General features: G+C 52.7%; 1 protein-coding gene across 5 annotated transcripts; it reads left to right on the forward strand.

Annotated features, from left to right (window-relative positions):
* Positions 1-23,527, forward strand: TRIT1 (tRNA isopentenyltransferase 1). 5 transcript variants are annotated; one of them, XM_029912689.1, is made up of 11 exons: positions 1-164; positions 11,513-11,653; positions 12,521-12,649; positions 13,251-13,399; positions 14,998-15,140; positions 16,191-16,302; positions 16,754-16,866; positions 17,524-17,601; positions 19,801-19,910; positions 20,398-20,515; positions 23,097-23,527. In XM_029912689.1, the coding sequence occupies exons 1-11, from the start codon at positions 9-11 to the stop codon at positions 23,270-23,272; spliced, it is 1,425 nt and encodes a 474-aa protein (XP_029768549.1). In that variant the 5' UTR covers positions 1-8; the 3' UTR covers positions 23,273-23,527. The 5 variants fall into 5 exon arrangements, with proteins under 5 accessions (XP_029768549.1, XP_024058298.2, XP_024058299.2 ...); XM_024202530.3 differs by having other exon boundaries at positions 12,521-12,619; positions 13,203-13,399; XM_024202531.3 differs by having other exon boundaries at positions 12,521-12,619.
* The last annotated feature ends 2,053 nt before the right edge of the window (positions 23,528-25,580 follow it).

Raw genomic sequence — 25,580 nt, forward strand, 5'->3', positions numbered from 1 at the left:
GCCCCGCCATGGCCGCGGCCGCCGCGCGCTCCCTCTCCGGGCCCGGCCGCCGGGCGCTGCCGCTGGTGGTGATCCTGGGAGCCACGGGCACCGGCAAGTCCGAGCTGGCGCTGCAGCTGGGCCTGCGGCTGGGCGGCGAGATCGTCGGCGCCGACTCCATGCAGGTAGCGGGGGGGAGCCGGGCCTCAGTCCGGCCGGGCCGGGGTCCCCTGGGGGCAGAGCGGAGGGAGATCGGGAGCCCCCCTGGAGGGGGTAAAGGCCAGGGCCGGGGGCGGAAGGGATCGGGGGCTGGCGGGGGGGCAGGGTGAAGGGGGCCCGGGGAGGGATCAAGGCCTGCGCAGCCGGGGCCTCCCGGAGGACGAGGGGCCGGGAGAGCCGGGGCCTCCTGAGGCGATGAGGGCTGGGTGGGGGGAAGGAGATCAGTATCGCTGCATCACAGAGGGGAGCCAGGAGACCCCAGCTAACCCCCCCCCCCGGCTCTGGTTCTGGGCTTTGTGGGGTGAACTCAAGGGCAAGCCCCCCAAAGATTCACTCCAGGGCGGGGGTTGCTCTGACTCCGCAGCTCCTAGTTCTCCCTGCAGCTGGGCCCCCTCAAATTGCAAAGCCCTGCGTGGGCATGTTATTGTTTAAGTCCATACCCCCGTTCACTCTGGTTTGCAGCCTGGAGAGGCTGGTATGGCTTCCCCTAACTCACCCAGTGTGTGCATCGCCCCATTCCCCCCAATACACCAGAGGGAAAGAATCCCACAGGCTGACTGGACTCAGCGTCATTGCAGATTTTTTTTCTAAGAACCGACACTGCTCACTTAAGATGTGATAGGTGAAACAACATGTATATCTCTCAGTTCCATCAAATGACATTTCCCTGTCTGTGAAACATACAGCAAGTGTCGTTTAAAAAAATTAATTTGCATTCTGGATAGAGGCTCGGTGTTAATTTTTACAAGCTCAGCCTCCAGTTGCTGCCCGGACGCGCTGTTGAGAATTACCCCTGGCCTAGCCCAAAACAGGGCCTGGAAGCGCTTAGGATGGTGTATAGGAGTCAACACGTAACTTTAAAACTGTTTGGGACGTCTTTGTTCTTTGCTCACCGGAGCTTGGTGAGATCTCTACAAACAAGCCAACTTTGACTTTTCTACCCGCTGCAGTTTTTTGAGTGATCCATGCAGAAGATTTCTCATCAAGATCTTAGGGGGGAGGACAGTGCAATTTGTTTCTTTGTTTTTTAACACATACATAACTCAAAAATGGTGGGACTGATTTTGTTCAAATTCCCCCAGCGGCCAAAAATAATTTCACCTTTGGAATGAGAACTGGGCCTGGACAACTGAAACCCCCCAAAAATCAGTATGAGAAGTAATGAGCTCAGGGAATGCAAAATGGAAGTTGAAGCTCACATACTTGCTCCTCAATATATTTCACTTTATATGCATCCGAAGAAGTGGGTTGTAGCCCACGAAAGCTTATGCTCTAATAAATTTGTTAGTCTCTAAGGTGCCACAAGTACTCCTGTTATACTTGCTCTTATAAGCACAGCTTCCAATCAGGATCCTCTAGCATGGACTCTTGGGCCTATGTTGTGTCTCATTGAAGTCAATAAGACTCTGCGGAGCACGTGAGACCTCCATAAATGAATCCCAGTGCAAGGTCAGGGTCTTACAATGTTAAATAAAACAGGACAGTAGCTCAAGGCCCTGTTCCTGCACTGAGCTCTGTGTAGGTGGTCTTCTGTATTTGCATGGAGCCCTGTTACTCTGTGAGGGGGGTCTGCCATTGGAGAGGTCATTGTAGGAGGAGGGTCCAAATGAAGATAATGATCCAATTTGGAAGCTCAGTCTGTGGGCTTCTATCACTGCATATTAAAGGGACTGGCTGGGTAAATAGGCTTGGCAGAATTCAAATGTTATATTTTTATAATTTTGACAGATAATATGCTTATTTTAAGCAGTTTTTCAATTTTTATCAATTTAAATTTTCACAGTCTTGAGAAATTTTTGGGGGGAGGGTCAGACAATAATTATTTAATATCCATAGATGTTGAGATTCAAAAAGTTAAAGTTTATAAGTGTTAAAACACAAATTGCCATCATCACATGTCAAATTCTACAAAGTAAATATCCTTAAATCAAACTCTTATAAGTGTTCAGCATTTTTCTTATTTTGCCTATCTGTAAGTTTCTGTTATCAATGGAAATATTTTTTCGTGTGTGTGTGTGTGTGAAATCGATGTTTACTGACATTTACCAACAAAAGACTAGTCTTTTTTAGCCCAAAGATAAATAATATTAAAAACAATTCCTTATTAGTCGCTAATGACACCATAGATCAGGAACGGGACAATGTCATCTTAAAAAGCCCATGTAAACAAATCAATTTCTTCAGCTATCTTACTAATAACTTCTTAGTTTATTACAAGCGAAAGATGTTAATGCTTCCATTGTACCCGTCGCTGTGTTTTATTTACTTGTTGGATTTCTGTTAGCTTGTACAAGGAAAATCAATGAAGTAAGTTTTGCTTTTGTTTATAGTCCCTTTCACTGAGGTTCTTAGTGTTGTGATACACTGCAGCGGGATTGTTACTTTAACATTTTTCATCGTTTTGTATTAAATCGTGGCAACATTCCGATAAGCTTATTTTTTACAATATTTTAATTTGGTGCCAAATTTAAGGGTTGGTTTTTACCTTTTCAACCTGAAATAATTTTTTTTAAACTGTGAACGTGTTTCCCTCCCCTCTGCGCTGTTGTCTTTTTGCACCTCACTCAGTTTAGACATGGACTTGTTGCTTTTACTTTCTGGTTCTTGTGTATTAGTTCACGGCTGCTGTTTGGGTTCTGAACACGGGAGGGGGGATAATCTAGAAACTCTTTCTACTGAATTTAAAACAGGTAATGAAAACGCTTTTGCTCATGTGGGAGATTTTAAAACGTAGGGAGGTGGGGCCGGGGAGTCTTAGGCCTGAACTAACGCTGTGAAGCTTTGTGCAGCATTGTCATGGTGTCTTTGAGCTACCATCAATTCAAGCGCTTGACCTAGCTATGTTAGAAAGCCACCTGCATATGGAATATCTGCTGGAGTCACAAGGTGAGGAGCCCTTTATGCTGACCAGCACTTAGAACAGTTTTCAGGAGGCCAAGCATATTCCTAGTGAATGATCTGCTAGTCCTGTAGAACGGTTGTTATCACATTTGGGGTTCTGACTCCATGGTAGATCACAAAGGGGTTTTCATAGAGGGAGGAGGTAACCTATTTTTCTCTGGAATCTAAGGCCCTGCCTAGGTAGGGCATTTCAGTGCAAGTTAAGTTATTGGGGGTAAATCTCTCTAGTATAGTGTCTTCATTAGGGTTTTCCACAAGAGTCACAAAGGTTATGTCTACACTATGAGCCAGGGGTTTGATTCCTCTGCTCGCATACACCTAGTTGCGCGAGTGGGAGTATAAATAGCAGCAAAGCTGCGGTAGCACGGGTGATCCAGGTAGCTTTGCTGTGACGTATGCAATCATGGCTACACTGCTCTTTGTGCTCGCACTAGCTTGATGAGTGCTAGCTCATGTATGTGTAGACGTAGTGTATATTGATGTAGCACTGGTACAAATGTTCCTAGTCTAAACAAGCCCGAAGCTTTCACTGGATGGATTCTAGCCCGGCTAGCGATGAGGAAAACTTTGCAAGGGTAATGTACAATGATCAAATTAATGTGCACTGGATGTGAATGCCGATTTAGGGCACAGTAAACTTTAACAAGTTACTGGGTGCTGTGACTTGTTTTGGCTGGCGTAGCAGAAATGAGTCTGAGTCAGGAGAAAAAAAAGAGTGTTATGGGAGGGGAAAAACATTGGCAGCCCCTATTTTAGGAATATGGCAGGTTTTTTATGGCCAGGATGAGAGGTTTCTGCTGCAATAAGGATCAAATCCTCATCTCATGGAAGTCAATGGAAAAACAAGCGATTCTCGCTCTGTCCTGACTTCTCTGTTTCTCTGCAGAATTGGCTGGGACTGGCTGCTCTCCGTGTGGCCTCTTGAGGCTGCCAGACAACGGGGCAAAGGGGGCCTGTCAGAGGTACTGGACAGCCTGAAGACATAGTGTAGATTGGAGCTGGTTGACACATCCCCCACTTGTGTTCCACACAGCATGGTGGCTCTCTTAGCAGTTGGAAGAATACGTCTCCCTTCCTTCTGGTATTTTTCCTGTGGCATATGCCTTCCCTCTGCGTATCCCAGAGCTGGCTGTAGCATTCGGGCCTGAGGATCCTGGTGAATTGCTGCATAGGGCTGGATTTGGGTTTCTCAGTCCTTTTTAAAAAAAACCCCGTCCCTCATTCCTAATTGACAGCCGCCCGCTACATTCTGAGACGGCTCTATCCAGTCACGGAAGGCACCCGGCAAACATCTGACGAATGTGGACAGTGGTTAGGCTGCTGTTTGAGTCAAAGCTGGGCCCGAGGAAGGGGATGGCAGTGCCCCGAGACCGCCTGCTCTGGTGATAGTATGGCCAAGGCCTAGTTCGCAGGGACCCTTGTATTTCCCAAGTGTTCTTGGTGCCTGTGGATCCTGGTGGCTGAGTTATGGATTCACAGCCCCCTCTTTGCGTGGCTCAGGATGTCAGATCATCTAAAGGGGCTTTTACTCTTTTCATTTTGTGTTGCCATTTCTCTCGGTTTTATAATCCTAACGAACCTCCTTTAGGAGTAACAGCAGCTCTCCAGGGCTGCCCCAGAGAAAACAGACAGAAACTTACCAGGTGCTCTGGTGTAACCCTGTTTGCAGTGCCAGCTAATGGGAGACAGCTGAAGAAACAAGTGGGCCTTTCCTTCCTTTCACATCAGGCTGTTGAGTAACTTTTCTCCCCAGACCACATGTGGGGAAAATTCCCAGCCAAAAACTTCAGAGCTGTATCTATCTTAGGTACTCAGATGGCCCCGTTACTGTCTGAGCAAGCACCTCCCATTCTGTACCGTGTTTCTCCTCACACACCCTGCTGAGGTAGGGAAGTGCTCTTCTCCCCATTGTACAGATGGGGAACAAAGAGGTTGGGGTCCAGATTCCACTGAAATCAGTGGAAGTTACACCCCTAAATACCAATCTGGGCCTAAGTGACTTGCCCATGGTCGCCTATGAAATCTGTGGTGGAGATCTTATGAATTCCAGGCAATGGCGCTAACCACTGGACCATCCTTCCTCTCATAATGTCAACAATCTTGTAGAGGCTAGGCTGCTGCTGAGTTGTGCCTACCACTCCTGACAGGCTAGAAATGGCCCACATGCAGTTATTGTTACCCCATCTCCCCCACCCTGACGTGCCCGTTGTGAGGTCTTATCTTCTAGACTGGAAGCCCTTTGGGGCAGGGATTGTCATTTACTGTGTGTTTTTAATAGTGATTGGCAGGATGACTTTCACGCTCCGTGCCTCAGTTTCCCCACCTCGATACTCTCCCACCTCTGTGAAATGCTTTAAGATCTCTGGATGAATCCATCTAGGTATTTACGCGGCCCACATCTGAGTGCTCTAGCAGTGCTAAGTGTTGTTATTCCGAGTGTTGCACTCAGGGGACTGGTGCTCCAGGCTGCTGCTAATCTGTTTTGGGGCCTTAGACAGTAACAAAGGCTTATCTGAAACGCTGGCTGAAAATAGACATGAGCGTACAGTGCAAGGATATCTCAGCGGCGAGGCCCTGAAGCCAGCCAGCTGGTGGAATCTTTCTTTTCTCTTTGCTCTGTGTGTGTAAAAGGCTCCCTTTGTTCCGCTCCCAGCCCACACACTGACACCACATTCCTCCTCCTCTTGTTTCCAGATAGCTAGGGAGCCTCTCCCTCCGTGTTTATTCTCAGGAGAACCTTGAAGGATTGAGCATGCCCTGAAAATCCCAGCTCTGGCCATGTAGGGCGCGGGGGCCCTTTTATCCCTGCTCCCACCCCCATCAACCGCCTCCCCTGCAACTAGTCAAGTCCTGCCCTTAGCAAGAGATTTGTGTGTATCGCTATGATTTCGGGGAACCAGGGGAGCTGAATGGCTGATGGACCTTGCCTGGGCAGAGGGTCTTCCCATTGACTTCCGCCGGCTTTGTATCAAGCCACAGCAGACCTGAATTGCACCAAGCAATTATCTCCTCTGGGTCTGACTGTATTAGACAGCGGACGGTAATCAATAGGCTGCAGCCAGCCATGGGGTTTGCCGGCAGGGAGTTGGCTCCTGGGCATCTCCTTCTGTCTGCTCTGAGCCCTGTTTGTGTTTGGGCTCAGAGCTGGCTGCATTTCCACAGGGCCGGCACATTTGGTCACCCTCCTGCCCCTACGGAGACTGCCTGCAGGCAGCCGCTACTCTTCTTGATGCTGTTAAGGGGGTGCCAGTGGGTGGCGAGGAGAGGTGCTTTCAAAGCATGGCACCCAAGGGGCAAGTTAAACGAGCAAATGAATCTTGTTTCTCTCTGTAGCTTCCTGAAATGTGATATGACACCAGAAGGACCACAATCCTCCCTCTCCCCGTCACGGGGGTCCAGTGGAGGAATGAGGCCCAAAGAATTTGGCAGATATTGACAATGGTCCCTTCCAATCTGCTGACTGTTTTGTAGGGGCCAACATAAATTCCTTCTTCCTCCCTGCCCTTGATCTGAGCGTCCCATGCCATTCCAGGGCATTATTATTAGGAGACCGCCTCGGAAGCCCAGCTGAGATCAGGCCCCTCACTGTGCTTGGTGCTGCACAAACAGAAGATTGCTGCCCTGAAGAGCTAGTGATCTAAACAGGCCAACACAGGGTTAAGGGAGAAGGGCTGTAGCACAGGAGCAAGGGTGACAGATGGTACCTGTCAAGTTAGTGCCATGGTTTGGTGGTTTTGTTTTGAATTGTTTGGGTGTGGTTGTACTGGGAGGAGAATTCGCTAATTAGAGACTAAGGGGGCTAAGGAGAATAGGGGAAAGGAAAAGAAGGGGTGCGCGGAGTGAGCTTGAGCCAAAGAAGATGTGGAGGGTGTTGGAGCAAACGGCCAATCAGCTCGGGGGGAGAATGGCCAGAGTCAAAACGAGGGGAGAAAGCGATCGGGCACAGATGACATCGGCAGAGTCATCGGCTGCTTGTCCCTGCTGCTGCCGGCTGAGGCCAGGACTGCACAAGACAAGGTTTGCTGGGACGGTTCTACCGGTCTAACTCTGCTGGCAAGCTCTCCGCATGGAGACACAGCTTGTACCAGTGGCGCTTATCGCTTGAGTGAGGGCAATGAGCGATACCAGCAAAAGGACTCTCGCACTGGTAGAACTGTAACCACACTAGGGCTTTTGCATGTTGCAAAAGTCACCTCCCTAACTGCCACTGCTGTACCGCCAAGGTTTCCAGGGTACACGTGGCCTGAGTCTCTGGGCAACCCTTCCCTGAGCTGGCTTGGTTTGGGGACGGGGTGGCCTTCCTTCCTTTCTCCCTGTTGTGTGCAGTTGCTCCGGGGGCCCTGTCTGAAGGGAAGCAGCACATCTACAAACTAGAGGGTGGTCGCGGGCTGAAGGTGTGTGGGGTGGCTTGCTCCAAGCCAGGGATGGAGCTGTTTTGCTCCAGTAACCTCACATTGTTCTTCTCCATTGTCCTCCGCCTCTCCCTAGCAAGTCACCAATGGGATCCATTGAGCACCACTTGCAGGAGACTGGGGGGCTGAAGGGTTGGCAGCTAGCAGAAGTAGAGTGGGGAATAATCTGGCTCTGTACGTCTGGCTCTCCTGTGCCACAGACTGCTCTCGCCCCACCAAGCCAGGCTGACAGGGTCTTATTCCAGCGCAGGCTCTAACCTGAGGCCTGGCATGTACAGAAAACTCCAGCCCGTGAGCTGTGCCGTGAATATATCCTCCCAGGGGCTGAACCCCGTGGTTACAAAGCAGGGCCTCAGTGGGTGTCTCACACAAAGAAGGCCCAGTCCCCCTTAAAGCGTTGAAATCGGATTTCGGAACAGAGAGGCTGCTTTATGAGCAGTGTCTTCGCCCGCGCACACAGCGCCGAGTGTCCCGGGGGAGCGCTGGGCTATAGAACCCGACTCTGATCTGGGTTTGTTTGCAGGCTCTTTAGAGCAGTGGCGCAGCTGCTTCTCAGCACGGGCTGCCAACAGCATCCGAGGCTCTTTGTGCTGTGCCAGGCCAGTGCCAGGGTCCGTGGGCATACAGCACCGAAGAGACTTGTAGTTGCACGGTGCTGTGAAGCGTGCAAGGGACACACCCAGCGATGTAACAACACGCTCTCCTCATGGCACCCTCACAATTCCTTAGAGCTGAGGCTCTAAATTGCCAGTGCGGCTCTGATATTTACACTGGGTAGTTCCCTAGCTTTGGCCATAACTGGGTATTTACGCGCCCCAGAGGGTGGATCCTGGGCATGACCTTGATGTTTGTGCTGCCTGGAGCCAGAGCTTGGCTATTTACAAAGAGTCCTTCAGAAGGGTTGGCCTGTTTTTAAAAAAAGCTGTGTTGCCTAAATCAAGGAACGCGATCCAGCGGCTAGTCACCAGCCTGGGAGCCAGGAGATCTGGGTCCAGTCCCAGCTGTGCTGCTCACTTGCTGTGTGATAGGCAGGTCCTTCCTGAGTGCCTCCATTTCACTAGAGGTAACTCCTCTACCTCACAGGGGATGTAATGATATGAGGTGCTTTGAGATCTTCACATGAAAAGTGCTCCCAAGTCTGTTTCCTGTTCCGCAAGGAGGGAGTAGGAGAAGAGAAGGGATTGAATAGCCCAGCGATACTAGACTACCTAGCTGAGGGATGTTCTTAGTCAGGGGCTCAGAAAATAATCCGATCCAGTGGTGCTATCTGCACAGTCCGTTTGATGACTGTGGTAGCAAGTCTTTTTCTGGTCCTGAAGGGCTGTGGTGCATCTGGTTTGATCGGTGATTGTGCATTTTCTTTCGGTAACTACCCAAAACACACATCTTCCAGAGTGCCCCATGCACTGTGCTACACCATTGCAGGAAATGATACAGGTAGGTCTGTACGTCCACTCAGCTGCAGGAACAGCTGCGGATGGTATGTGCAGAGATGTGTGTGTGTGTGTGGCATGCAAGTGTGTGTGTTAAAGACACATCTGTAGAGATCAGTGGGGTATCACCAGATCAGCACGTGGGCTTGCCATGATTGGGATGCTCTTCTCTGCACTAGTGGGCATTGGTTGATTTGGTCTCTGAAGCATCCAGGGAGCTGAATTGCTGCCTCTGTGTATGTTTCTGCCATGTGAAGTGGTGTCAGCTGGGACTCAGAGCTGGGGTGGGGGAGGGCTGACGCTTACCCAGGGTGGAAAAGAGCAGCTGCAGCCACAATGGAGAATTTCTTACTCCTGATTGTCGTCTGTCTGTTTCTCTACCTTGCCAGCTTTTTTTGATCAGATTTCCACTGTAGCCTGCAGCCCTTTCAGACCAGGGAGATAAACTCTGCTATGAGATCACGCCGAAGAGAATGCAGCAGTCAGAGCAGCTGGCTCTGGATAATCTCATGTTCCTTTTGTATTAGACCGAATATAATAATTTGCCCACCCTTTGCAGCGCCTGCCACCTGAAAAGCTTGGCGTGCTTTACAAAGGGCGGGAGGCGTTGTCTGTATTTTACAGGGAAATAAGCATGCAGACGCAAAGTAACTTGCCCACCGGTCACCCAGCAAGTCAGTGGCACGGCTAGGAATGGGACCCAGGAGTCCTGACCCCCAGTCCCGTGATAGGAAACGTTACAAAGCTGACAGGAATGAGTCACCCAAAGCGAGTTGGACTTTCTGGTCAGACGTTTATTTCTACCAAAGACCCCTTGAATTTTCAGCAAACGTTGAACATGGAAGGGCCCCCGTTGAAGGTGGGGAACCCAGTGGGTCTTTGATCTTCTCAGAATACCCATCTACTGCTAGTCCTTTGCCCTTCCTGGACACAGGCAGGGTTCTCTCTTCCCCAGGTCCCACCCACCCACCCTCGCTCGCTTAGCCCTGCGGGGCGTAGGCACTGCATATTCCATCCAAACGCCCATTGCGCCTCACTCATTAGGTACCAGGAGTAGGCTGACCAGATAGCAAGTGTGAAAAATCAGGACAGGGAGTGGGGGGTAATAGGAGCCTATATAAGAAAAAGCCCCAAATATCGGGACTGTCCCAATAAAATCGGGACATCTGGTCACCCTAACCAGGAGGTAGGGGAGTATTGTCCCCGATTTTACTGATGGGGGAGAGGTGAAGGGGACCTGTCCAAGGCCCATGCACATAGTCAGAGGCGTGAGTTCCTGGCTCCCCTTCAAAGGGAACTGTGTATCTTTTTAGAATTGTGCGGGAACTAGCCTGGGCCAGAGGAGACCTGAGTTCTATTCCCGGCTCTGCCGCGGGCCTGCTGGCTGACCGCGGGCAAGTCACGTCAGCGCGCTGTGCCTCCGTTTCCCCATCTGTGAAGTGGGGAGGATACTGACCCTCCTCTGTAAAATACTTTGAAATCTGCTGATGAAACGTGCTAGAGAAGAGCTAGGTGGTATTATTATTATAAATGGAACCCTCAGGGTTTTCTGCACTGCGCTTTCCCACTGGGGTTTCCTGTTAACATGATTGGAGCCTAGACTAAGGGTGGCCATGTGGTCCCTGGTCTACTTAACACCTGGAGGGATCCTAGTGTAACCAAAACCTCAGCCTCCAGCTCTCCAGGCTTTCCTCTGTGCAGCTCCCTTACCACTCTCCGCTCCCTTGTTGCCCTCTCACTGGTTCTTGGGGCTTGCACCCAGGACCCTTTGAAGCCCAGAATTCCCATTGTCTGGGTGTTGAGATTTGGTAAATATCAGCTTACCTCTAAACGTGGAGACTTTGATTCTATTCTAAGGGCCTCTAATCCTGTGGCAGAACTAATGCAACTCCAGAGAGTGGCTGCCCCCTCTCTTTGGGGGTTGTTGACCTGAGCTGATGTATAACCTTTTTCCTTTGTGTACCTGGCCCGACGTGTCACCAAGCGAAATGGGTGATAAGCTCAGCTTTTAACGAGTTGGGGCTCCGTGGAGTCAGTCGGTGTTTGCAGAGGGCTTTGTGCTCTGTGGGGCCCTGCGTTTGGACAGAGCTGCACCTGAACTTTTACCAGCAAAAACCCCGCTGAGGTTCATGAAGACAGGCTGTTGTCTGAGGGCTGCACTTCGGAGCTCGGCTCGGCGAGGTTACCCTCCCTGATCAGCGGCTCTGCCCTTGCTCTCCAAGCGCTGGGTCATTGGAACACGCTTGTGTCAGTAACGCACGTGGGGCTGTATTTGGCTCCGGCGCAAGCAGATGCTGCCCTGATTGGCGAGTCCGCTTATGCCAGGGCTGAAGCCGGCCTTCCTTTGCATGGCCTGTGTCCTGATCTCCGGCTGGGTCAGAGGATGGCTCGAGAGGGAAGAAGGGGAATGTCTTGAGAGCATGAAGGATTAGCTGAAGTGGTCTGTGGTCATGGGGCTGGGGAGGGAGAGCAAATCCCTCCCTTTTCCTGTGTGGTGGAGGGGCGGGGGGGGCTCTGTGGGGAGTGAAGGGGAATTCGGACTCTTATCTCCTGCTCTCTGTGTTCCAGGTGTACAAGGGGCTGGACATCATCACAAACAAGATCTCTCTCCGGGAGCAGGCTTTGTGCAGACACCACATGATCAGCTTTGTGGATCCCTTGGTCTCTAACTACACTGTGGTGGACTTCCGGAACAAAGCAGCGGCCCTGATATCCTTTCACAGAGCAGTCCGACTGGCCAGTGGCTCCTCCCTTCTCTCCCTGGCCCCTTCCCTGCACCTAGGCCCGGGCGATTGCCTGGATCAGCCGCTCGCTCTCTTCCAGGAGTGACTTCCTTAGAAACTAAAGCTGGTGGGAGAATGTTAAAGGCGGCGGGAAGTTGAGCTGCTGCTGTTGTCGGAGAAGCATTAGCTTGTCCAAACCCCTCTTTGTCCATGTGTGGGCATCTGGTCATCTCGTGTCAGGCCAGCAAGAGGAGCAGCTCGGCAACCAATGTTTTGTAAAAACAGTGCTGCTGGCCTGATGGAAGGCACTCGAATTTGGGGTTACCCGGGCAGCTGTCGGGTAGAGCCCTCTAGCTTGCTGCGTACCACCTGCAGCATTAGTGCCTGGGGTGGACGTGGCTAGTGGGGAGAAGTGGAGTTGAGAGGGGGATGATAATCTCATCCCAAACCCAAGTTGGTCAGGTTTGAAATAGATCAGTGGACTCCTGCAGGGAGCCCAGGATTTGAGAGCAGGTGCTGGTCTACTTTATAGCCAGCTGCATCAAGAGACGCAGTCACAGCGCCATTGTCCATTGGCAGATTAAAGCCAAGTTTAGTTTGCACTGCAGAGAGGCTTGAACAAATGTATCTGTGTCCCTGAGACATGCGATGACCTAGCAGTAGCAGGGCTCCGGCTCAGCCTGGTTCAGTCCTGTCTATGCTACAAGACCAGACTGGATTTCCGGAGACATGTGTAGCAACCAGACACAGTTGTGTCCATGGTGTAGACGGGCTGTGACAAGCTCCCTTTCCCTCCATCGAATGCTGAGATTTCGCAGAGCCCCTCTGTGTCTCGCACTCCTTAACCGGTCACATTGAAGATATATTTGCTCGAGAGACGATCCCAATTGTTGTGGGAGGCACCAACTATTACATCGAGTCCCTGCTCTGGAAGGTCCTTGTCGATACCAAGGTAGGAGCTCTGGGGGGCAGCAATTCCTGGGTGAGGCAGGTCCCTGCTGGGCTTGCTGTGATTGGAAGCAGATTCGCCTTCCTCCCTTGAAATGCTACAGCTACACTATGCCCGGGTAACCCCCTTCGTGCAGAACAACATACCACGTGCATCCAGGTAACGCACTCCCTCGGCAGCAGCCTAAGGCAATCGCCAAGAGGTGAGGACATGCTTTCATTGCATTAGCATCTTGTTAGCTGAGTCAGCACCAAGCAGGTGCCTGGAGGCAGATTACCAGTGCTGTGGGTGGTACACTATTGCAGCAGGCTCTTGTGGCAATCCCTAGCCAATGGCAGGGAGCCAGTGCCCTGCGCAAGGTGGTAGACCCGTGAGTTCTTTGGTAGGCTCGTAGGCAGCAACTCTGCTTGGAGCTGGGCCTGAGGCGTGATGTTCGGGTCTGGCTCTGCACTGCCCCAGAGCTCAGGAGATTTGGCTGCCCGGTTTTCATTTGGGCTTCTTTCTGATCTGTCCCACCATCGCCCCCTTAGGAAGCGGAGGGTCCCAGGCGCAGCAGGTTTGAGCTGGGTCTCGCTTTGACCTGCAGGAACATTCGCAGAGGTTTGACTTGGGCGGGCTGATCTGTGCCCCACAGGAGAAGACCAGCCCTTCCCCTGGGCGAGCAGCCGACCGGAGGGTGGAACTGGAGCAGCTGGATGGCCGCGAGCTCCATTGCCGGCTGAGCCAAGTGGACCCGGAAATGGCTGCCAAGCTGCATCCCCACGATAAGCGCAAAGTGGCCAGGTGAGCTTGGCTAGCTGGAGAGAGCTGGTCTCGGGGGCCCTGCGGCACATGCCGTTTGCGGCCTCCCTTGCTATTGCTGAGGTTTGGGCCTCTCTGCAGATCTGCCATGGCCGGGCCCCTCGCGGGGAAGTGGGCATGCTCGCCTCTTGTCCACCATCTGATGAACAAACTTCGCTGGCCTCTTGTCGGTTTCCGTTGCCACTCACTAGACTAGCACCAGGTCACGTGCGGAGGCGGGACAGAGAAGGGAGAGGACTGTGAGGGGCGGGGCTTGCATGGAGTGACATCGCAGAGAGGGAGGAATTGGATCTGACCTCTTGGTTCCAGCTGATGCAGAGAGATTTTGGGGGGCTGGAGGAGGGTGGTTCTCATCTCTCTGGCGTTGGATGAAGAGCAGTCTCTGGTCCTTGGACTCTGTGGGATCAGCAAGAGGCCGGGCGGTTCGTGAGGGTCTAATACCGTTATCTCGAGAGACGGGGCAGAGCCTTTCTTTGGGCGGCCCTGATCTCTGCTACAGGCTGATGGAGGTGATCTGACAGGGAGAGGGAGTGAAAGTCCCAGCTGCTGCCTATCACACCAGGGCGTGGTTTGCGTTTCTTTGGGGGTTTATGAAATGTGCTGCTCCGTCGGCAGGGAGACAGCTGGAAACAGGCAATGGAGGCGACTTGCTGCCCAAAGCCAGAGGGAGCAGGTTCCCGTTCCCCACCCCCGAGTGGCTGGAGCGGCCTAGCACTGTGCCTAGGACATCACCCAGCTCAGGCTCTGAAGGGAGCCAAAGCCCAGGGCCCTCTGCAGTGAAGGCCCAGCCCTGACTTGCAAGCCTAGGGCCTGTTAGCAGGAGCATCCTTGCTGCTCTCGGAGGCATCAGCGAGGGTGGCCAGGACCTCCAGTGGCCCTAAATAGGGTGGCCATTGGCAACTGGTATAACGCTGCCCACGGGCCCATATCGCGCTGGCTGCGCTGCCGGCTCTACCTGGCAAGGGGAGCAGCAGCAGCAGCTTCTCTCGAGCTATTTAAAGCGAAAGCTGCCGTGCTGGCTGAGTAACATACCGCGGAGCTGTGGGAACGGGGCCGCGGCGAGATCGGACTTGTCGCCTCGAACAGACTCTGCCAACCCAGCCCTGCCCGCAGGGGAAGCGGAGCAACGCCCACCCCGTTCGCACGGGAGAGACGCAGTCATTGTTCTGCCGGCTGCCTCCGTTGCTCTGTGACCTTTCTGAGCCGTGGTACCAACCCCTTCCCTGCAGGGACTCTTGACGGGAAGAGGCAGGACGGGTGCCAGCACCTCTCCCCTACCCCCGCAGGGCCTGTCTCAGCGCCATTTTGGGGGGTGGTTCTTATGGTCAGCCAGCTGGGTGCTCCATGCGTTACCCCCTCCCTCCCCCAGCCTCTTCCCCAAGGAGCTGGTAGTTGGCTCTGGGCATACTCAGTACATCAGGCTCCAGGAAGGGGCAGATACCTTTCCCCCAAGTGGGAGGGTTGGATTTTCCTGTGCGTTCAAGGTTCCCTCTCGCCGTATCCCCGAGGGGACTGGGCAGATGGAAATCTGCTCCAAACCCAGCCTCTGAGCTGTCTCTGTCTGTCCATCTGCTGTACAGGAGCCTGCAAGTATTTGAAGAAACTGGGATCCCCCATAGCGAGTTCCTGCATCGGCAGCGAGAGGAGGAAGGTGGGGGCCCGTTGGGGGGGCCCCTGAAGTACCCAAACTCCTGTATCCTGTGGCTTTATGCAGACCAGGCAGGTAAAGAGCGGGTTCTGACCAGCCGCCGTCTGGCTGAACGAGCAGAGCCATCCGGGGGCCGGCTTCCTTCTGCACCCGAAACGCAGGCAGGGCCTCTCCCGTCCCAAGTGTAGTCTCCTCATTGAGCTGTGTAGCAACCTCATCCAATGCCTGGTCTGAGCGGGGCAGGAGTCCTCGGCAAGGAGAGAGCCCGGCTGAGCAGCGTGTGCAGCGTGGGGTTAATGTGAGACCCCCCAATCGTCAGGGTGCCCTCCCTTTAGCCCTGGTGATTCCCACTCGTACCCTCCAAAGCAGTCCCCCTTCCTCGGGGTTCACCCCCTCACTCCCTGGGTCATGCCCATGGGCCCTGCACAATGGGGTTCTGACGGTGCAGGACTCCTAAGAGTTCTTAGCGCGTCACCCAACACGAGGCTGGAGCCGTCGAAAAGGATCGGCGTTTTGCCATTGGCTTTAACGAGAGCAGGATCTGGCCCGTGACTGCGCCATAATTCTCACAACCCCCCGTCAGTAGAATTATTCCAGTTTTCCAGATGGGGAAACTGAGGCAGGGAGCAGTGGAGTGACTTGTCTCGGCTCAGACAGCGGGATTGTGGCCACCTTGGGAATAGAACCCAGGAATCCTGTCCCCAGCTCCTGTCCTCTGTCCATTGGCCTGTTCCTTGGCAAGCATGGAATGTCCCAGTGCTGTCATCCAGGGATCAGAGTCCCTTGGTCGCCTGTCCCTCTTCAGGAGCGTTGGCGATGGTGCCCCAGCTCCAGCAGGGAGGGGGCATTCGATGTGGGAGTCACACAGTGAGAGAAGCAGCAGGTTTGTGAGTATGGAGATGTCTGGGGTGGAGCGTAGGGCTGGCAGTGCCCCCTCCCCCTCCCCCCCCGTGAGGATTTAGGGTGCCTGGCGATGGAGCCATGCGCATGGTCCTCAGGAGGTCCGGGATGCAGCCTGCTGCTGTGGGTGTATGTGGCTGGGAAGCCATGCGCTCTTGGTGCTGGGGCTCTCCGTCCTGCGAATGCAGCTCGGGGTGTTTGAATGGCTGTTGTGATCTCTGGCAGCTTTAGATGAGCGGCTGGACAAGCGGGTGGATGACATGGTGGCAGCGGGGCTCCTGGAGGAGCTGCGGGACTTCCACCGGCGTTACAACCAGGAGAAGGTGGCCGAGAACTGGTGAGTGTTCGGCTGGCTGCTTCGCACTCAATCAATCCCCTGTTGTTGCAGGGCCTCGGGCGTCGGTGCACCTCAATACTCCTGTTCGCTGCCTGTGGCCTACGATACGCGAGTCTCCTGGAGAGCTGAGTACTTGGGCAGATTGTGGCTGAAGGGCTTGGTGTGGGGGTAGTTAGAGGGTGTTTAGTGGCCTGTGACATCCAGGATTGGGCTGGTGTGATGGTACCTCCTGGCTGTAAACTCTGATGCCAGGCTCCTCGTATGGGCACCTGGACATCCCCACCCCACACCTCAGACCCAGGCCATTGCTGGGGTCGCTCCCATGTGGTCGGTGATGGCTGTGCTGTTCTAAACCGATGGGAGCTGCTATTGTGGGGACACAGCACAGAGGGGGGCAGCTCCTTGCTCCAGCGGACGGGGTTGACCCGCTGTCTGTGACCTTCTTCTCTAGCCAGGATTATCAGCATGGCATTTTCCAGTCGATTGGCTTCAAGGAGTTCCACGAGTACCTTATCACGGAGGGGAAGTGCCCACAGGAGACCAGCGCCTTGCTGCTGGAGAAAGGTGGGAACTGCTTGCCCAGGAGGCTGTCGCTTGCTCACACCTGAGGGGGGTCTCGTGTCTACCCCTAGCCGCACTATGCAATGGCCCAGGAGGTCCCAGCCACCCACGCCTGACAAGCCCTGCAGTGCAGGAGGTGCTGGTGTCATTTGGCAGAGTCTTGAGCAGGGTCTGGTGCCCTTTGGCCAGCTGAACCAGGCTGTCTCCCTGGGGAAGGGCTCCCTGGAGCTGGGCTGCAGGGTATCTCCCATGCTTAGAGACTGATGGAGACTCCTTTGCCGTTGCTTGGTGAGCCAGGGGTTTGCTCACTTGCCCCTTGGTTGGATCCAGAGATGGAGAAGATCTGTTGAGGCCTCCAATCCATCCCCTTGGAGCCCTCTGTAGAATTGTCCCTAGAGACTGTTCCTCGGGGCCTTGCCCAATCGAGTTTGAACTGTCCCCCATGATGGTGTTTCCATCCCTTCCCTTTGGAGAGTCCTTCCCCTGCTGAGAGACCTCCCTGATCATTAGCCTAGAGGTCACTCCCCCATTAGCCCGGCTATCCCCCTCCTCCCTTGGGGTTCGCACCTTCCCACGCCCTGCCCCACGCTTAGCTCCCACTGGCTTCTTTAACATCCATGTAGTCTAATTCACAGCGGCTTTGTTACCTTCATTTGAAAGGGATCCAGGCCCTGAAACTAGTGACAAAGAGATACGCCCGGAAGCAGAACAAGTGGGTCCGAAACCGCTTCTTGAGACGTAAGTGTTTATATCCCTTCTTCGCCCCCACCCCCAGCTGCCCTGGGAGTGTCCCCTCCCCTCTCATCCTCTGCCCCATTCACGCCCCACTCCCGGATCCCAGACCTCCTCTTTCTCCTCCATCCCTCTGTGCAGCATCCTCCTCCCTCCTGGCTGGAGAAGGGAGCCTGGCTGCTATTGGTGGCCGAGCGAACTCTGGTTTGTCAGTTGCTGTCCAGCCCGTGGGGGCTCCGAGTTCTCTCAAGGGGGGTGAGTTGCGTACAGGGCGTGCTCTGACCCTGCTCCCCACGGTCCCCCCTCCCTGCGAAGAGCTCTCCTCCGCCATTGTGGTTCTACGGCCGAGGCAGCTCTCTGGAGGGAGGGGGCCGGACACGACGGGGTGGCTGGATAAATAGCAGCGTCTCTGGGTGGAGGCCATGTCCAAGGACAGTTACGTAACATGGCTCTCCCAGGGCCACCGAGGGAACTGTTCCTGCATGAATTCCCTCCTGCTGAGTCATATGGATGTTCTCTGCGAGGCCGCCCGCTCCCCAAATTACCGGGATCTGTCCAGCAGCCTCTGCTGTGAATAAGCTTTGGGTGTGTCCTGTCTTCAAGCTGCCTGGGCACATCAGGACGTGCTGTTCCTGCTTCGCTCCCGGCCCATCTGGACCAGGCCTGCCCAAGACCTTGCTGCCCCGGCCTTGTCTGTGGTCATTCCCCATCCCACCTGGAGTGGATGTTCCTGAGCTCCCTCCCAGGGCCTCTTCGGTGCACCACTCCCTGCTTGTCCAGCTGTGACAGGGAGGTCTCCACCCCTCCCAGGAGAAGCTCCCTCATTGCTGGCTAAAATCCCAGCAGAACAAAGCCCCACGTGCCACCCGTCCCTCCACACGTCCCCTCCTCCTGCGCTAGCTGTTGCTGGCAGTCGGATCCCTGGCTGCTCGCGGGCCAGCTCTCTCCTGTAAGGGGCCATGGGGGATCTGCCCGTCGTGTTTACCTCTCCCCATGAGCCCACACGCGTGCCGGGCTGGAGTGAAAAGCCCAACTGACAGCTGCCCTCCAGATTAGGAGCTGCAGCCGATTGGCTGTTACGGGCCTGCCGTGGACACCATGATGGCAGGAAGCCAGTGGGACTTCCCTCACCCTGGAGCAGGGCCAGGATCAGCAGCTGGGAGCCGAGCATTTGTTGAAAGGTGGCTGGTAGGGGCAAGAAAAAGAAACCCAACCAGGCCGAAAGCCTGGCTTTGAACGGGGTGCAGCGCTTTCCTGGGGCCAGGTGCGTAGCATCCGCGTCTCACCTTTCTGCCGAGCAGCAGGTGGGGGACAGGTGTGCCTTCGATCGGCCTCCTAAGAGCCTTGCCTGTGGTTGGAGCAATAAAAGTCAGCACCTGCCGGATGCTGCAGCCTTTGATGGCTTTGTCTGAGTGGCGAGGCGCTCGCTCTGCCGGCTGGCAGGTGAGTCCTGGCAGCACGGCGGGGGAGCGACATCGCTGGGGAGTGTGCGCTGTCTGCTTTGCAGACATCTCTGTGCTCTGAGTGCCGGCCAGGCCTCTGGAAGCGCCAAACGCCCTCACGTTGGCTCAAGGAGGCAGATGGGTTGGTTTTAAAATAGCCCCACATCAAATGCAGGCGTTCAAATGAAGCACCTCCATTGCTACCTGCAGACGTGGCCGCAGCGCGTCCACCTCCGCGGCCTCATTAGCCGTGACCACTGTAAATAAAGCAGCCAGGCTGAGACCCTCCCAGGCAAATACCTGACCCAAGCACCAGGCTCGAGCCTGCCTAGAAGAACAGCTGCACCTCACATAATTGCTATGTGCTGGAGCCATCTGGGTCTCTGTCTCTTCTGCTGGCTGAGGGAGCGTGGACTTTTCCCGTGGACCGTGCAGGTGGGAAGTGGGTTGTAGTTATGAAGGGAGCAGAATTTGCCTGGCTCTTACCAAGCTCTAGATGTTGGGTTTGCTTTCCTGCCCCTAGACTGCAAACTGCCCTGCTGGGATTGAGGATGTGCAGTTCCTAGCAAACCAAGGGCTCTGGTAATCCCGGCTCAGGACCGCTCTGTCTCGGAACATTGAAGGACAAGCCGGTGAGGGTAATCTGGGGCCCCTGCAGCGAAGACGGGTCTCCCAGGGATGTTCGGGTCCTGCAGCCACACTGCGACTGATTGGCTAGGATACTGCTGGCAGCGAATTGCTTCTGCTCTGTGTTTCTCCCTAGGCCCTGGACCCAATGTGCCCCCAGTGTATGGGTTGGAGGTGTCTGATCTCTCACAGTGGGATGAGAATGTGTTGAAACCTGCCCTTCAGATTGTGGAGAGCTTCATCCAGGTGAGCTTCATCTGTGGCCAGGGGTCTGTGGGAGCAGTTGCTTAGGAGACACTTATTTTGGTGTGTGTCTGATCTCTCTGTCCTGCGCTGGGTGGGGACTGTTGCCAGAACTGCAGCGTGTCCCTGCTACAAGCTGAGATCTTCTCCCCAGAGGTCCACCCTGGCAGATTGCCATCTCCATGCCTCTGACCTAGAGCTCAGTCCCTCCCAACTCCAAGGGCTTCCTCTCTACTCCTCTAGCCTCCAGACTTGCCCCTCTCAGGCTATTGTTATCTCTCTAACTCCAGATTTCCGACTGTGTCCCACTGTTACCGAGGCACCTCCAAACACTCAGCATGCCCCTCCTCTCATACTGGGAGGAGACGGACTCCGTAGCTCTGACCCTCGAAGGTCAGGAGGAAAGCCTCGTATCTCCAAATCCCATGACCGGCAGTGACGAGAGAAACCCCGCTGAATAGAAACTGACCTGACACATTTGTAACCTCAGGGGCGGCAGCCATCGGCAGACCCTGTAAAGATGGAGAGCGAGATAAAGGAGGACAAACGGAGTCATCACATGTGTGAGCTCTGCAACAGAGTCATCATTGGGGACAGAGAATGGGCAGGTAGGATCCCGAGGGCGGGAAAATATATATGGGACAACTGAAATGTGGAGATTGCAGTTTGTGCGAAGGGAACAAAATGAGTCCATAGATACCTGCTCTTGGCCATATGACCTTCATCACATGATCTCAGGCTTCCAAGGATTGTTTACAGCCCTCTGATAAAAGCAGCCACTTGCAAGCCTGGAGGGGGTATGTCAGCTATGCCATAGCAGCCATCTGTCAGCTCTTACCACTGGGCTAGGGGGGAGGGAGACAGTAAAGCTCACGTTCTCTTCTGGCGGTGGGCAGCGGGAGCCCTCTCCATCAAAACACGCTTCTTAGCGCATCGCTTCTAAATTTGTCAGTGTTCGTTCTGAGCCGCTGGCCCTTGCTAGCAATTCAGGAGGGTTAGCGAACCTGCACTGAGAATCTTATTTCTTTTACAATCCATTTTTTTATTTCAAACCAACAATAATATATCCTGGAAAGTTTTTAAAAAGTCGGGTTTGCTCCAACATTTAGGTTTTGTAAAACTAAAGCTTTCCCCAGATCTGACGTTGATAGGAGCATTTCCATGAGTTTGAAAATTGAATTTTAATCCCATTGGAATCAAAATATTTTAAACAAATTAACATTTCCCTGAAGCTCAGAACCTCAAAGTGAAATTGGATAGAAACTGACTAGCAACAAACATGAAACTGACACGTCTGTCTTCATTGTGCAAACTGAGTGAAATGCTGAAAGCAAATGCAGTATTAATAGCGAGAACTAGATTTTAAAGATTAATTTAGTTTTATTGATCCAAGGAGCGGCTTCTAACATAGGGAAGTTGGTGTTTTTAATGTAGCAATTCTCTTTAATATGCTTAGATCATAAATGTAGTTATCTGGTTTTTAGTAGATCTGTGTATTGTACTAGTTTGAAGACATTTTAAAAGACATCCATACACACCAAGGAGAGTGTCTCTGAAAGATCTGAGAGCTCACTCCATGCTGCTAGGGCACAGGAAGCATTATGACCAGAGTGTTACTTTCATAAGCGACAGTTACAGGTCAATAGATTCCTTTTCTGGGCGTGTTGCCCAAGTTCCCAGTTATTAATAATATTCATTTATCCTTGATCAATGCTGCATCCCCTGTATCCAGCCATATTTGGCATGAACCCATAAATGGTGTCGGAGCAGTGTTGGGGGGGAGGGGAGGACTCCTGTAGAACTGAACTGAAATGTTGCCGTTAAATGCAATCTTAACGCTACAAATTTAAACACACCAGGCAGGAAATGAAAACACTGGGGGCACAGAGTCAACTTGAAATCTAGTCCGTTTCTAAAAATGAGTTAGAAGTAGTTTCAGAAACTGCTCCTGCCCTGATGGTCCTCTCAGTTTTTGTGGGTTTTTTTTGTTTTTTACAGTTGCACTTTCATGTTGTTTAAAATGAAAGACTCTCACAAATGACAGGAGAGATGTGTACTGTCTCTGTTAAACTTTGGTATCACTTGTAACAAAACTTCAGAGAAGTGCGATTTCATTGCAACCTGATGGTGTCCCAATAACATTGCAATAAAGTACCAAATTTGCATGTAATTTTCTTTAGAAGGAGGCAAAAAAAAAGTCTGGAAAACACCCTAGGGCCCCCATCCTGCAGACACATATGCACATGCTTAACTAAGGCCTTGTCTACACTGAAGTATTGCTGCCTGAACTATGCCGGCACGGTTAGAGCAGCAAAACCCCCCTAGTGTGGAGGCTGTTATACCAGTATAAAAGTGCTTATACTGCCGTTGTTATTCTGGTTCGGTGAAGCACCTTATACCGATATAACTGCATGTACACTGGTGTTTTGCCTGGCATAACTGTGTTGTAAATTAATCATACCTCTTACGGACATAGTAATGCCAGTAAAACTTTGAGTGTAGGCCAGGCCTAAGCAATGGGACTGCTTGTGTGCTTAAAGGAATGCACAAGCGTGAGTGTTTGCAGGATCAGGGCCTACCTGTGGCACACCTGTGCTTTTGCACAACTCTGTAGGTGTTAACGTCATCCAGTCTGTAGACACACAAAACACCCAGCTATGGCAGATTGTATATAAAGACATATTTTTGGCACCACTTCGTGGTGCTGCAGACAATTGTCCAACAAAGATACGAAAACCATTTTGTGATACAAGTCTCACGGCAGCTGTTCCTCACTGAGGGCGAGACTCGTCAGCAGTGTAGGGGTCACCCATTTGTGAGTCTTTTGGCACAAAAATGGTTTTGCGTCTCTCTTTAAAGTGCAGTGTGTGTGTGTGTGTGCTATAATATAATGTTTATCCATTTGGATTATTCAAGTGGGTGACAGGATTTTAAACACACCAAGGCCTTTCCCCCTAGTGCTAAGAACGAGAATGAATTGGTTTGGCCTGAAAGGAATACGTCTAGGAGTGACTGGAACAGGGGCTAAAGGGGCTTGAGAGCCGGATCCTATGAGGTAATGAGCATACCCCCCTCCCCCTCCCCGGTAGTAGCGAATGGGAGTTGAGGGTGCTCAGGATTGGACGAGTTGGGTATTTACTTCCCCAAGATCCCCCTGAGTCGCATGCTCTGCTTTGTCTTTGCCCTCAGCTCACACAAAGTCCAAGTCCCACCTCCACCACCTGAAGAAAAGACGGAAGCTGCACTCGACGCTCAGTGCTGTGGAAAGCCGAGTTAATGTCACAGAGACTCAAGGAGACCATGAAGGGACAGAGAACTTGGGACAGGATCCCCAAACTTCTCCAGCCCAGCCTGAAAACGGCTGAACCTCCAAGCAGGCGCCTCAGGAGCAACCGAGCTGAGTTGTGTTTTTAATTCTAGGCAGTGACACAGCATCCCAGCCTTGGGGTTTGATCTAGTTTGCTGGCATTTGAGTGAGGCGTTCTCAGGGACAGAAAGACTGTGTTCATACCAGCCTTGGCCAAAAGATTAGAGCCACCTACTAGTGAATTCTCACTACCTTGATTTATTTTTTATAGAGGCTTTTTTTTTTTACATCTAAATAAAGTAGAAACGTTGGCGCTCTCTTGTTGGTGAAAATGATTAGCCCTCCGGTTTGGTAGCTCCAATCTGTTCCAGGCTTCCCTGAGCTGCAAGTGACCCCAGGTCCAGCCCTTTTCTCCAGACATGCGTTCTGCAGAGCCTGAGGGAGCTGCGCACCTGCGCTTTGTGTGCTGTGGGCAGAAGGTAGTCTTATCTCTCTGCATATTGCAGGCGGTGAAAGCACCAGCACCTGTTAGACAGCACCTTTGAAATGATCTTGACAATGGGCTAGAACTAAAATCCCTGGAGTTGACAACAGGTGAGTCTGTCCTAGCTAAACCCTGATTCCCAGGGGTTTATACCGTGGTTGGACATCCATTGATGCTTGGAGATCAGAGCCGTGCTTGGAGCAGATGTACTCCTGTGGGTTTCTATGTGGTAGTGAATGCATCTGAGCTTCATTCTGATGGATCAAAGAGAGATCCAGCTACCCTGCCTTATTTCCCTGTGTAAAAACCATTCTGTCTTCAGACCGGGCTTGTGGGATTCTTGTTGCAAAGGGAGCAGACTATGTTTTGGCTCAGGTTTCTCCCATGGGGCTTCTAGCCTTCAAAGCGCAAGGTGTTCCTGCAGCTGCCACAGAATCACTGAATGTGGCCAGGATGAGATGAATGCCCCAGGGCTCTGCTCGCTTGGGAATGGATTGAATTACTAAAAAAGTCTCTCTGCACAGATTCCCCTTCGCAGGCTCTGGGGATGGATCTTTGGTTGGGGATTAGGTTGAATTGCCGGGACGTGCTCTCTGGGTCCCCTATGTTTAATTGTTTCTGTAATGCCCTGAAAAGCAGCATCGTTGATTTGTTTGACCCACTGGGGTAGCTCAGTCAAGATAAATCCAGGGAGAAGTTGCAAATAACATGTCACTCTTTTCCCCTGGAATCAGCAAGGACTGAACGCCGGCGTTGAAACCTTCAGACGCTGCTATTTTGTAAGGACTCTTCCCCTCCCCCTCTCCCTGTCTTCCCAGCCAGCGTCGGGATCGTCCAGGCAAACTCTGTGAATGAGGCCGGGATTATGCGGGGGGGGGGGGGGGGGGTCCAGTCTGCCTCACGGAGCATGTGCTGTCAGATGACCACACTGTTAAAAATGGATTTAATGGGCCTAATCGGTTTAATATGAACTCCACTATCTCCAAAGATTAACAGTGTTATGCGACCAAAATAGCTGCTGCTAGTCTGCATATTCCATTGACGATCCCATTAGCGATGGACACCGAGCTGCAGGTGGGGGCTGCGCTGGCGAGAGCTTTTCCCTTCTCCTGGATGTTGCGTGTGTGATGCTCACACTTCCTCTCGCGCTCTCTCGTGGCAGGGGTAGGAGGATATGGCCCTCGTGACTGTAGGTTCTGTTTCACTATCTCATCCCTGCGGTGCCTGAGCTGGAAATGAATCCACTGGTGGAAATGCAAAGGGTCATAGATTCCAAGGGACCATTGTGGTCATCTACTGTGTCCTCCTGCATAGGACAGGCCAGAGAATGTCCCCAGAATAATTCCTAGAGCAGCTTTTTCCACTCACGATGGAGAATCCACCCCGAGCCTGGGTAAATTTTTATTGCTCCCGCAGTGAAAAACGGATGTCTTATTTCCAGGATGAATTTTTATCCTTCAACTTCCAGCCCCTGGAACATGTTAGACCTTCCTCCGCTAGACTGAAGAGCCCCATATTAAATGTTTGCTCCCCGTGTGCATGCTACAGACGATCAGCAAGTCACTCTTTAACCTTCTCTTCATTTAGGGCTGAGCCTGAGAGATGTCCCCTTGATTCCTGGAGTAAAGGGCCCTCAGCACCTCGAAGGGTCAGGTGCAAGGTTTCGTTTCTCTGTCACTGTTTGGCACATGAAGACCTTGCCGGAGCATCTTCTCCTCTTGAGCAGATAGAAAACACCGCTCCTGTAGGTTCTGTACTGCCACCCATCACCGCAGTATCTGAGCATCCTGCAAGTAAAGTCTCTAGTGGACTTAAGACTTTCAGGATCCTAACCATGCTGCAGATTCAGCTGGGGCAGTGGAAATGCTCCATACACAGGGGA

Source organism: Terrapene carolina, unplaced genomic scaffold (assembly GCF_002925995.2).
Source record: "Terrapene carolina triunguis isolate 2854851 unplaced genomic scaffold, T_m_triunguis-2.0 Scaffold236, whole genome shotgun sequence".
Classification (NCBI taxonomy): Eukaryota; Metazoa; Chordata; order Testudines; family Emydidae; genus Terrapene; species Terrapene triunguis.

Coding starts and splice junctions, on each gene's coding strand:
- TRIT1 (XM_024202530.3), top strand. CDS start 9: ATGGCCGCGGCCGCCGCGCGCTCCCTCTCCGGGCCCGGCCGCCGGGCG. Junction 165..11,512: donor TCGGCGCCGACTCCATGCAG/GTAGCGGGGGGG, acceptor TCTGTGTTCCAG/GTGTACAAGGGGCTGGACAT. Junction 15,141..16,190: donor GCTTTATGCAGACCAGGCAG/GTAAAGAGCGGG, acceptor GATCTCTGGCAG/CTTTAGATGAGCGGCTGGAC.